At 33.0% G+C, this 13,833-nt stretch overlaps 1 protein-coding gene across 7 annotated transcripts in view; it reads left to right on the plus strand.

Moving 5' to 3' along the window:
• The window catches only part of LOC150081336 (uncharacterized), a 290,310-nt gene that overhangs the window by 36,848 nt on the left and 239,629 nt on the right, over positions 1-13,833 (plus strand). For 4 of the 7 annotated variants that reach the window (XM_090379683.1, XM_090379685.1, XM_090379686.1 and 1 more), the window contains exons 3-4: positions 7,091-7,216; positions 10,518-10,532. In XM_090379683.1, coding sequence (XP_090235809.1) covers positions 7,091-7,216; positions 10,518-10,532 — 141 coding nt within the window. Of the gene's footprint in view, positions 1-7,090; positions 7,217-7,497; positions 7,623-10,517; positions 10,533-13,833 lie in introns of those variants that run through there. The other 3 variants (XM_090379688.1, XM_090379684.1, XM_090379690.1) reach the window with 3 other exon arrangements.

The raw sequence follows: 13,833 nt of genomic DNA on the forward strand, positions 1-13,833 counted from the left end.
CTAACCTTAAAGGTTAAGTTAGGAAATAAGGTTTCCTAACTTTGTCTGTCATGCCAACATGTCAATCAATATATTGTTCTCGACTTCTATCACCACTACCGATAACATGCACCATCTGTTTACTGAGAATGCGGGGAGAAGCTGAGGTAGCGGCAAACCAGTTTGTCCGGCAAGTTTGCTATGGTCTTGTGTTGGCTTTCTTTACCTTAGCTGCTTTTCTTTTTCTCTCTGAACCTGCAGTATCTTCACCAGCAAGCTTCCTTTTCACACAATTTTCAAGTATTATACTCATTTTTATGGAACAAAAATGATGAGGCACATTTTTACACACAAACAAAGCAGTGCATGTGTAGCAACTGAGTAAACAACGCAGTAAGTGTTGCTTTCAGCTTTTGTGATTCCGTTGCATTCGACTGCCATTTCTTGCAAAACCAAATAGTGCATAAGCGAATTCAGTTCGTGTTATATGTGACATCATTCCTCTATTTATAAATCATGTATGATCGAATTTGTGTAGTGTAAATGTGTGTTATACTAGGACTGGCTGTATTCCACCTTTATCTTTAAAGGAAATGCTTAAAATGACTGCCTGCAGTTTAATACATGCCTCACCATGGACTGCCATTTAGAAATTCTAGGTACTGTTTCGACTTGCTGGTATCCTTGTCCTGCATATTGAAGCATTTCAGTGTTGTCAATGGGTATTGTCAAAATGATGAATTTCAGATGACTCCACAGATAAAAATCAAATGGATTCAGGTCTGGCAAGCAAGCAGGCCATATGACTGGATCTCCATGGCAAATCTATTTATTGGAGGAGAACTCATCCAAATGCACTGCAGGTGTTGGCCAGAAAGACCACGATACAAGTCTCTGGATATTTGACTAAAATGAGGCAAAATGTTGTCATGCATAAACCACATATGACTTTGGACAGCAGAAGGAACTTCATTTAGTAAATTGAGTAAATCATTCCTTGAAATCGGATTCTTTCGTTAATCTTCTAGCAAAACAATAGGACTTTTTTGCTGCTGGCCTTGTTTGGATGATTGCATGCAGATTTTCCCTTGTCATGGGTGTTGCGAAAAATGATCATACTATTTCTTGTGAAGTCAGCCTCATCAGAAAGCAACATAGGTTAGAAAAAGAGGATTTGCAGGCACAGTGTTGTGTAGGAACAAAGCACAAAAGTTTCTTGTGGTATGAAATTAGCTTCAGTAAGGCTTTGCAATCTTTGATGTTTCTGTAAAATTCTCCACACATTTGTATTCCTCATGCCCTCTGCTGCTACTATACTTTGGTTGCTGTCACCAGGATTTTCCTCAATGAGATTTGGATCCCAGTCTCCTCCAATCTAATAGTTCTAGTGCTGATTGTTCTACCACCATTTAAAACTTGCTTGTTGAATAATCCTTATCTCCAGAATGCTTGTCTATGCTCTGAAAGTCTCTATGCAGATGACAATTCAGAAATCTTTCCACATACAGGTATCTTGCTGTGACTGTTAAACTCAGCAAGTCCATACATGAGATGCATGTCTTATTTCTCTTTTGAATACACTTCGATTCTCACTTTGGATGCACATAATAGCTCTTCTTCCCACTCACTGAAGTTCCTGATTTTATAGTAAGAAGTTAAAATCATGAACAGTAAAATACCTTTTCAAAATAAATTCAGACTTATGCACACCAGAATAGTATTCATCTTTTATACTTGCTTACCTACTATGTTGTAATGTAGTTTGCCTGTGCAGAGACCAATAGGTGTTTTTTAAAGGGTTATATCTGGAACACAAAAAGGGCTATAACTTGGAAACAAGGCGATTTTGGGCATACGTTTAAATAAAAAAAGGCTTAAGGAGACTAGGCACCTGTGAGGTAATCTGATTGAGGTGTATAAGGCCTTGAATGGGTTGAGCAGGTTCAGTGCTGTTGGGATTCTTCCTCTTGCTCAGATTACAAACCTGAGGGGGGCATAAATTCAAATTGAGGAAAGACAGTTGTAGAATAGATGTGCGGAAATTTGCCTTTTGCCAGTGGGTAGTTGATTGCTGGAACAAACTTCCATCTGTCATTGTGGAAGTTGATTGCTTAAATAAATTGACCGAAGAACTAGACAAACTTTTAGAGTGAATGGATGTATGAAATGGGATTTTTTTTCTTTTTTTGGCTGTTGCTGTATGAACTTGCTTTCTTGCTTTCTGTGTCTACAAATGCTAATAAACTTTTTTCATTGTTTTTAGGTTCTGAATCGATCCTGAGAGTATGGCCCATGTGCTATTTAACACCTTAATATATAGATTGGTAAAATCTCCTCCAAACATGACATTTAACTTTTTGTACCCAGGACCATCTTGTTAGAATCGGATTTCCAACCCTTAGTATATCCAAGTACAGTAAACTCTTGCTAATCTGGGTTAATTGGGGGGGGGGGTCATCAGATTATGCGATAATAGCGAAAGATAGCCCTAAAAGAAAAAAAACCTAGACCACAAATAAATGGAAAATTTAATTATATACTGATGAAAATAAATTAAAAAAAAATTACTGTAGAGTCTTTATTTAAAAAACTATAAAAATACAATATAGTCAGTCCTCGTATAGCACGATAGTTGTGTTCCTAGAAACCTTCCTGCAATATAAACAACAGGCCCTATGGGAAAAATAGGGTTATGTGCCGACCACCCAAGATTGAACACACATTTGTAACCAAAACATTACCAAACACAATAAATAATCGTAATAAAATACTTAAGTATTTTATTACGATTATTTATTATTATACGTAATAAAATACTTAATACGTAAGCATTTTAATTAAGTATTTTAAGTAATACGTAAGTATTTTATTATGACTATTACGTAATAAAATATTGCTAATGCTTTTGCTTCTTTCGTAAGCAAACTTTTTTGTTTGATTTTCTATCCAAACAGATGACAGCCGGTCTATCTCTTCCAATTCTTTGTGTCTTAATCTAATGGATTTTAATTACACTTTGAGTTGTTCCTGCTATGAAAGTTGTTTTTATTTTTCTCTGCATTCTTTGTAATTCTCGGTGTTGCCTCATTTATGTCTGTAGCACGTGCAATATCACATGGTCTTTCATTTCGCTCAAAGCGTTTCACAATTTCATATTTTTTCTCTATCGACAGAAGCAGACTGGCCATAAGCCTTACTGGGGAAACCCTGGTGGGCCGGAGGCCAGTGTGATTTTTGGCCATAAACGCTAGTATAAGGTCACTACAAATTTTTCCTGTTAAGAATTTTTGACCCAGTCTGCCTCTGTTTATCGATATTGCTTTTGTTTTTCTCTGTGAATCTGTAGTGTCTTCATCAGGACGCTTCCTTTTCACACCTTTTAAGTATTTTACTCATTTTTAGGAAATAAAGCACAATTACAAAACTAGGAGGCACGCTTGATACACATAAACAAAGCTGCGTGCGTGTAGCAACTGAATAAACAACACCGTAAAGGCAGATACACTATTAACACCTCACATTTTACTAAAGCACATTTCTAGGGGTTACTACCATAAAACAATAAAAACAATTTCCAGTTGCGTTCCTGCTAATGGAATTTGTTATAAACTGGTAGTAAACTCGATCTAATTGAATTTGCGATTATACCGATAGCTGGAATTGTGTTGGTTTTTACGTTATTATGGTGAAATGTGTTTCCCCTTCACTGATATAAAAAACAAATACATTTTCAGAATTTTCTCTTCATTCCTATTGCTTTCAGTTGGGGTGATTCCGTGTTCGACTGCTATTTCTTGTAAACATAAAGGCGAATCGTGCATAAGCGAATTCGGTTCGTGTTATATAAGATATCGTTCCCCTATTTATGAATCGTGTATGATCGAATTCGTGTAGTGTAAACACGTGTTATACGAGGACTGACTGTACAAACGTCCATCGATAGAAGACTCAGAAGTTGTACATGTTTTTGAATGTAATATTGCAGGTTTGAAGAAACTGTCAAGTTTTGTCTTGATCGTATAATGGCCCAACACTGTCAACATCACCACTTCGGGCTTCACCACAAATTTTTCTATTAGTGATATTGTGCCTTTGTCTAAATTGCCACAGCCATTCTAAACTGCAAGTAAAATCGTGTAACTTCAAATGCTTTGTAAACTTACTGCCTTTAGCTCAACACCACCCACTCCAGTGGCATTTGATCATTGTTGTGAATACCACTAAAAAGGTTTTAGGGCTGAAAGCTTCAGACTACAGAAACCTCACTAATCGAACGAGTTGGTGCATAGCATAATGTTAGTTTGTAGTAAATCACCGAAGTGGGTGAAATGGCATTGTTTTTGTTACGTCTCATATTGTGAATGCCTTCATAACAAGTTGCCCAGTTATTGCACTACCTTCAATAACCAATGCTTCCCCGGTGGAGAAAGAAGTGTTACTTCTCCAGTGTTACTTATTCTCAGTGGATACCACCACCCGATCCGCCGAGAATAAGTAACGTTAGGCTTCTTCACTGGGGGAGTGTTGCTTATTCGAGATTGTGCATTATCAGAGCAACTCGTTGTGAAGGTATTCACAATATGAGATGTAACAAAAACAGTGCCATTTTACCCATTTCGGTGATTTAATATGAACTAACATGATGCTATGCACTAACTCGTTCGATTTGTGAATGCCACTTAAATACATCTTCTTAAATAGAATCCATAATTATATAAAATATGTTAACTTATATATACGTATATGCAAATGAAGCAATAACATCTTTCCAACTCCGAGTCAACAACAGTACTAAACAACATGCAAGACAGTGTAATGTATGTTCAGTATTGTTGTTGACCTGGAATCACACGGGACAGAGTGAAAGTCCCGTGTGTCTTTCAAAGTACTCAACCGTAAACAGAATTTTTCATATTTCGATCCAGATTAACTAATCGGGTTTGCGAGGGTGTACTGTAACTCTCTGAGCTGTTTGTTCTTCTCCCACATTTTGTTCCCTCTAGGTCTTGCTGCTTCTACCTGCTGACCTGTTAGATTATTCAAGGGCAAAGGAAGTATTTATTGATGCTGTCCTATGTCCGGCACATCTGGTGCAGATGAACCAGATGTGCTAGACTAATCTTGGCCTACTGTCCTTTTTTTTGGTTCATTTTCTCACTGAATTGCAACTCATACTGTTTCCTCAAAATCTGATTTCTCCTTATATAGCTGATAATGGACTTGACACTGTTTTTGATGGAGCACTATTTTTTGGCTGATGAGGTGGGGTGGGGGTATATCTAATAAACTGGCCACTTGGCATATATACTGCCAAACATCTCTCTATATTTATCACTGATGATTTTTCTTGTTAGCTTTTTTTTTTTTTGGTTGTGTAAGAGTATGCTGTATATTTACATTAACTAAATGTTAAGGTCTGTGTAAAATAATAATAAAATTTAATAATTGGACAAATTGATCCATCGATGCTATTAGTATACAGTTGAATATAGTTGCATAAGTCTACTAATGTAGGTTGGAAATAGGAGTGATGTATAAATCAAATATGATATTAGGCGAATATGTGGATAGCTGTTAAATTTAGATGAAGCATTTTAACCTTGTGTTCTTCAAATAATCTAAAAGTTCCTGAATCCAGTGAAAATGTGAGATTTACAACAGCTTTATCCAGTTCCTAAAAAGATTAATACATTAAAAAAGGAGCAGACATAACCGAATTCTTTTATATATGTTTGTTGCACCAGATCTCAACGACTGTGCTGAAATATGAGCTATGTAACTTATAATATTATGTTGAAGAGATACTGAATCTTGTAAAATGTCAATGTGGACATTTTCTTTTTTAGATTATCCAACTGAAGAAGTCTGAGGATGATGGGTCTGGTGATCTAGGAAGGCTAAAATATCCTTTGAAATTATCCTTTCATCAAAAAATGATCATAGCCCAACCATGGTTTCAACGGATGTGTGGCTTGTTGCTCCATCCTGCTGAAACCGAGAATAATGTTAGTCCACATTATAATATAATGTTGGGGGGGGGATTAGAACTTTAGGCCTGTAACTCCAACATCAATCGAAACACTTCCTGTTTTGTGAAATCTTTTGATCAGTGCTTGCTTTGATCAAGATTTACTTGGTGGGTTCACATTAGGAAAATGTCACTTGTATCCTTCTATGCATTGCTGAAATGATTTTGTTCCAAAATAAACTTCAACAATAACTACTTCGTTCAGCTCCCACACATTTCTTTGCCCTTTACCTTTGTTACTAATTATGACACCCATATTTCAAGCTGATGTCAAGAATTATTTGCAGCAGGATTTGGGAGCTTTTGGATCACCCTGTATACAAGGCATAACTAACCTGGCAGATAGATGAACTAACTATCTCAAAACCACTATCCTAAAATAAAAATTTGTTACACTTTAGACAAATAACACCATTAAGGATTCAGTTAAAGCTTTGTTATTTTTTAAAATTTATCTTAATTTGATTTTATTTTTATTTCAGTTTTTTAATTTCTCTGGTTAATTAGTGAAATTAAAATGAGGGGACATTTTGTAGATCACCTTTGCTGTTAGCAGCCATTTAAATTTAAAGCAGAAGCTGTATTTATTGCCCACTTTTATTATGTTCAGGATTACAAAACTTTAAATACTGTATTTTTTCATTTAAGTTGGTTCTTTCATTATTTTGTTTCGGACATTTTTTTTTAAATTTCAATATTTTTTAAAATTTATTTTTATTCCCATATTTCAGACATTATTTTCAATCTTATCACTTGTTATTCTTATTTTCCACTGTGTATAATTTTATTCTGTGTTTCTGTTTTTCAGACTGCATTTCAAACTTACTTATCTACTTATTTTAGACTTCATCGCTATATCTATGCTTCAAACTACATTTCTAATTTAACTGTTAAGTGAAGTCTTTTAGCTCCCCTCTATCAGACTTAGAATTATAATTTACTTTATTTTACTACTATATATATCACTATAAAGTTTTTATTTGAACTTATATTCAGCATTTACAAAGTATTAAAATTAATATTAGCTTTTTTTAAAAATTATTTATATGAATTGGAATAAATTTTGTGTTTTGTTATGTTTAGATTGATATGGGTAAAATAAACTTGGATATGATAAAGCCATGGATAGCACGAAGAATTACAGAAATTTTAGGGATTGAAGATGATGTTGTTGTGGAATTTGTATTTAATCAATTGGAAGCTGAGAAGGTAATGTACATACATCACAATTTATTTTTCATGTAATTAGAATATTCAGAATATTACTGAGGTGGACACTTGTGGTTATTAAGGTATAGTATATGGAATGATATATATAAAATCGTATTATGTTTGTTTTCCCTAAATGGTGTTTATAAGTGGCATTTGAAGTGCCACTCCAGTGGTATTTTGGTCTTATTGTTTACATTTCATCTCCCACAAATAGATCATGTTAGTCAAAAAGTCTTCATGAATGAATGTGAAACACTATGAATGACTGTGACTATCCACTTCTACCACAGACCTAATCTTCAAGTCCAAACAGCTGACATATGTTGTTGATGATCCATCTACTCTGTGTTGAATAAAAAAAGGTTCAGAGTAAGCAGCACTTATCAAATGGAATACTTAGAAGGTATGAGCTATTCCTTCAACTTAGGTAGTGTATAATAGGTTCCATGTTTTTTAGGGATGTTTTTGAACAAATTTTTCTTTAATGCATTTTGTTATTTTATTCTATTTGGATTTCATTAATTAATTTGAACCTGTATTTTTTTGTGTATTCTTACACATTATATGACATATTTATCTTGTATGATTCACTGTATTGTTCTTGGCTTATAAAATTGATAATCAAATCATGTTATTCTTAATCATTATTGCCAAAAAAAAAGGATTTTTTCTTCTCCTCTTTGAATAACTATATGAATCCTGTTGTAAGCAAGAAAGAGGAATTATAATCATGATATTAATCTAAGAACAGTATTAATCTAGGTTGAGTTTTAATAATTCTGAAAAAAATAACATAAAAATATATGCATTATACATTTGGGAAACAAAATTTAAACATTAAAAATTTAACATTAAAGAAAATTTTAAGATATTAATTCTTAATAATTTACTTGAAGACAATGCATTGTCTTCTACATATTATGCATATAAATTTTTTTTTTGCCAGCCTTGCCTTGATTGTGAAATTGGTGTAAAAGAGAACAGTAAAAAAATAAATGAACCTTGTTCATTTATTTTTATGTGTATACATGTTGTGTGCAGACCCTAGCTTGCTTATTAGCTAAATTGTTTTTGGTGTGATACTAAGTTTTCATTGCAGTGTTTGGAAGATATTCAAAATTTTTCTCGTTGAAAAATCTTACCTTGGTATATTCCAGCATGGTATTTTTTCTCCCCTAATGTTTCAGATGTGGGAACTTGTATTCCCCTAGTAGATTTTGAATCTTGGAATTATTGGACCTTATTTAATTAGTTTTTCAACATTTGCGTAGTATCACTTCCTTCTGCAATTCGGTCAAATATCAGATACCTTTGAATGTAAACCGTTCTGTATGGCAAGAATCTCTTCAGAAGTGTTGCTAAAGTGTTACTATTTTGCTTATTTGGGATCTCAAATTTTTGATTTACATAAAATTTATACAGTAGAGCATTGATAATCCGAACTAATTGGGACTGGGGATAGTTCGGACTTCTGATTTGTTTGGATTTTCGAACTCATCAAAAAGTATAGTTCTGAAGACTAAAAAAAAGGTAGATTTAGTAAGTTTAGAAATAAAACCAGTAAGTTGTTGTACTTACGTATTTTTATTCATAGGTGACAAAATAAATGGAACTTTCAGCCACAATAAGACGTATGTATAGGCCATTAACGAAAATATTTACTTATTTTTTGCTGCACCATTTTCGAACTTCATTTCTTTGTAGCCAGATCTCACTATTTTCAGCAAGAGTAGTTGAATTGGTAGTATTCAGCTTGTTGCTCTTACCTAGCCCTCGTGGGTAGCACAGTTGGTAGAATCATCGTCCTCCCCACCCTGGGTGTAAAATACCTGAATTTGAGTCTCATCAATGACGGGAGGAATTTTTATGGGCCTTTTTCAGAACGTGGCTGAATTAGACAATCTCAGGCAAGGGTAGCATGGCTTTTCATCCAGCAAACAGAAAATTGACCTCAGAACACACAATTTACAGACAGTTTACAGAGCAATATGGCCTTAGTTGATGCTCTCAGAACCTAACAACAACAAACAGCAGCTGCGAGGGATGTCATTAGCTGTTCTCATAGTTTTTTTTTTTTTTTTTTTTTGCACCATCATCTGAATCAAGTTTCAATGCAAACTTTAAAATTTTTTCCTTGTTGTTTTTAATTTCTGTTATGGTTGACTTTTCCACCTCGTAAAATCTTGCTAATGGAGACCTGCTTTCTCCCTTTGAAAGTCTCTTTAAAATCTCAATCTTCAATTTAATTGTTAAAAACTTCTGTTTCCTTTTAAAAGAAGACCATAACTTTAGTACCATAAAATAAAACTCTTTAAATGTTCAGAAGCTCTTCATTCCTATATCTAAACTTCGTAAACATTTTACTCTGTATCTCACTTGCACGTATCGTGTTAGTTGCAATTTCTGTGTGCCATGTCCTTCGTTATTGATTGGTGGTTATCTTTTTTTTTTACTATTTTAGATTTTACAAAAAAAAAAAAGAAAGGAAAAAAAAGTCATAGTGAACAGAAATATGAGATTAAAAAGTGTTACGTGTAGTTAGTACTGTATGTATATTAATTAAGCTATGTACGTAAGTGCAATTTTATTTTTATTTTGCTAACCTGTGGATAATATTCTTCCGCTTTTCACGTATCATTTAATTTTGTTAATTGGTAAGGTAAAATAAAAGTGGCGCCTCCGTAGCCAGGTGGGCAGGAGCAGCAGTGCGTAGCACACACTTCTTGATTAGACTGGGGTTCGAGCCTGTGACCACCAAATATGGAGGATGTAGAAAAGTCAGGGAATGACCACCGCATATCCCCGGAGCAATGGTCTTAGTTTCTAATGCTCCCAAAAACCAAATAACAAACAAAATAAAAGTATAAATTTGTGCTGTATATCATCATTATTTATAACTTGTGGATAATATATCTCCGATTTTCACTTATTACAATTGCCATTTGATGGAATCAAAATTCAGTTCACAAACGTGATCACAATAACTGGTGCTTACTGCAGTTATTTTATGGCACCAATGTAAAAAAAAAAAAATAAAAATAAAAATAAAATAATAATAAATGCTGGCTCGTTCAGATTTTCGATGCTCTACTGTATAAAGGACCACAGTTTTATTTTATTTTTTTGGTGTTTATAACAGTGAAATCAAACATAAAAAAAAAAACCTTGATTGCTAATAAATTGAAATAATACCTACCCTATAAATATTTAGCATTTTAAGTGAGAATATTTTGATTTGGAACTTTGTCTCAGGTTAGTTCTTTTGCTTTTTTTTTGATATATGCTCTTGGTGGTAAAGAACTCCTATAATAAGGTGAGACAGAATTTCATTAATTTTTAATAATTCCACTTGTGAATTTTAATATTTTTTGTATTAGCTTTTTTTATTTGCTTATGTTCTGAAATCGAAAATTGAAATTTACTGGATATAATTAAAGGGAGCTAAGTTTCTTTTGAATTTGTTAATCAAATTGGATTGCTACTGCATTTATTATAATACGCAAAGTATGACACGTAAATTCCTGAACTAGGAATTTTTAATCTTCATTCAAATGCCATACACTTTTCTTGTTCTTATTCTAGTGAAACTTTTTTACCCTCTGTTTTTATTTCTTATAATTCTCTTGTTACAGTTATTTGAATGTCCTTTATATTTCCAAATCTGTATTCTTTTAATGAAAAAAAAAAAAAAATCCAAGTTATAAACTTGATCAGTATAGTATTGATTAGATGCTTTGTCAAAAATGTTTTCTTTATACTCCAGCTTGACCACTAGGTTAGAGGAGTTTACAGTTAATCACTTTGATAATGAATATATTTGTTAACTATGTTTAGAAGTCATATGGGTTTGAACTAAGATTCACTCAAATGCCTGTACCATTGCAGTCTTGCACTTGGCCATCAGCCATGTGAAACAGAAACAGTAGTGTTCAACTGTATTATTGAACAAAAGATATCACTTATCTCCAGGAAGAATGCTTTCATTTGATATTAACTATTGTTATTTGAGAACTGAAATTATTTGAAAGTAGTTACCTGATAATTTCATTGTAGCAGTGTTAATATAACACATGATCCATTAGCACAAGTCTGTTGTGAAGAATGCCCTCAGAATTTTTGTCTTGCAGAATTTTTGTACTGTAAGCTTAAAATTATTTTGGTTGTTTCTGAAACAAGACCTTGATTCAGAAGTTTTCAAGCATGATTAAAAGTTTGATCACCATGCACTTCTATAAACCTTTGCAAGGTTGCAACAAACTGTTTCTTGTCTACATTTTGTTCTCAAGCTATAGATCAAGGATATCATGCTGGAAGTCTGGGATGTTATTTACCTTGACCATTATATGAAAATAATGGTAAATGACAACACTTAAAGGTGATACTAAATTTTATAAAATTTCAATAAAACTCATGGTTTAGATGAATATTTATAAGTGTTGCTTGTCAGAAGATTGTGTTTAGGTGCAAGGGCATGTCCTTATTAAAATTTTTAGCATATTTCTTTCGGTAATGCCACACTTGTGATGGGCAGAGGTTATCAAACTAAGATGTGTCCAAAAATTTTTTTCTGTTCTAAGATCATTGGTTGGCAATACAATTATACTTGTAAAATTATGCAAATTTAAAAGATGATGACGTGCTAACTCATAGACTAGTATTAACCCTGCAGCAGGCACACCAAATCATGAACAGGTGCACTGTTGCATTGCATACATTGAGTGGTTTCAGAAAAATGGTGAAATTTATAAAAGTATCACTTGTTCTGATGCTATATTAGATAGAAAATGTATTGAGTAATAGTAGCCATGTTAGTCAAAAAATAATTTCCTGACTGAGAAATCATAACCAAAATTCAATGGGAAAAAGGGATACATTGAGTAGATGCACATTTTTCCCACAAGCATGGAGAGATCTGATTTTTTTTTTTTTTTTTTTTTTTTTAACAGCTATACTTTTCCATTTGAAAAATGGTTATTGATGATCAAAATTAAGGATCATACTGGAAGCATTTTAAAATTCATACTAACATGTTAACTAGGTTTAGTGATGTGCGTGCTGCAGGGCTAAAACCAATCCACATTTGAATTTCAAAATTATTACCAAAAATTTACTTGTGTTAAGTTTAGTGATGTGATTTGTTTATTTATAATAATAGTAGTAGTTTATTGTGTTCGACATTAAATACACAGTATTCATTCATACATTTCCCTTGAACAGCCTGAGCCAGAGGGGATTTACAAGTGAGGAAGTTCAGACTGAGTCAGAAGGGGAAAGAACGTTAGTCAGAAATAAGATAGAGGATAATTTATATACATGAGGTGAATACTCCAATAACATTTACCATTCATTATAATCTTTAGCAAAAGAACAACAGTTCGTTGTCAGCAGTAATCGATAACAGTTCAACTTCCTTTCTGTACTTTTATCTTCAATGGAAAAATCAGTATAAGGTTATTACAAAAGAATTATACAATTTTAAAAATTCATTATGATTGACTTTATCCGATAGAAAATGTCAGTGGAAACAGTAATTTGCAAACGTTTTTATATGCAGATTATTTAATTGAGTTATTACATATGGGACTTTCCTTCACAGCATATAAAATGATAAAGCTAAGCAGAAAAGATTCAGTATGTTACCTGGTTTAGCAAAAACAAATTAACTACATCTTTGCAAGGTTCATATTACAACTAATTTTGTGATATGAACATTGCAAAGATCCACCAACCAGAAGCATTTATGTATGGCACAAATGGTTCACGGAGGTCAGTTGTTTGTGTAAACATCAGAGATCCAATAGATGAAGTGTCCCTTAATAAACAATTGATTGTATTCATTCTATTCATCTATAAAGCCCACAAAACTAAATGCTAAGCGCTACTAATGAGTTTAAGTCATGCTGCAGCCCACAATGTGTAAAATCGTACATTTATTTACCAATGTAGCCCTTCAACTTCATGCTATTAAAGAGGTTCAGGAAAAAGGTTTGCATTTTTTTGTGATTTTGTAGACTGAATTTTAAATAGCAGACCTGTTTGTGTATTAACAAGGATTTTTTTCTATAGATCCAGATATGTGAACTGCCACAGTATGAGACAGTATTGAAAATCCCCACCTAATTGTGCAATTTTATTTATTTAATTATACTGGGAGGGACCCTTTGAGTTTGTTTGCATTGTTGTTTTTGGATCTTATATAGTTTCATTATAATTTTTCATTGTGTACTTTTGTAATTATCCTGTCTTTGTTTGAGACAATGAAATCTAACACACAGTGGGGAAAAACTGCATCATGAGGTAGTTTTAATTCTTATAACTTTATTTTGAAATGAAGCCATAAGAATTAATCATTTATTCTCTTTAAAGAACTTTTATAGAATTAAATCATTCTTTTTGTCATGTATTTTATTGAAAGAATTACTTTTTTATTAAAATTAAAGAATAGAAAAACAGTGCAGAAAAAGAAGCAGTTGTTTTTGCAGTCATTTATCTTTGTTTCTCTGCATTGAAGGCATCAGATGTTAGAAAACGCTGTATAACATTCACTAATGTTTTATACCGTATTTGACTGTGAAAGAATTACTGGATTTCTACTTGTTTGGCAGAAGACTAAA

The sequence above is a fragment of the Mastigoproctus giganteus genome, chromosome 8, assembly GCF_048544385.1.
Source record: "Mastigoproctus giganteus isolate SK-2022 chromosome 8, ASM4854438v1, whole genome shotgun sequence".
In the NCBI taxonomy this organism is placed as follows: domain Eukaryota; kingdom Metazoa; phylum Arthropoda; class Arachnida; order Uropygi; family Thelyphonidae; genus Mastigoproctus; species Mastigoproctus giganteus.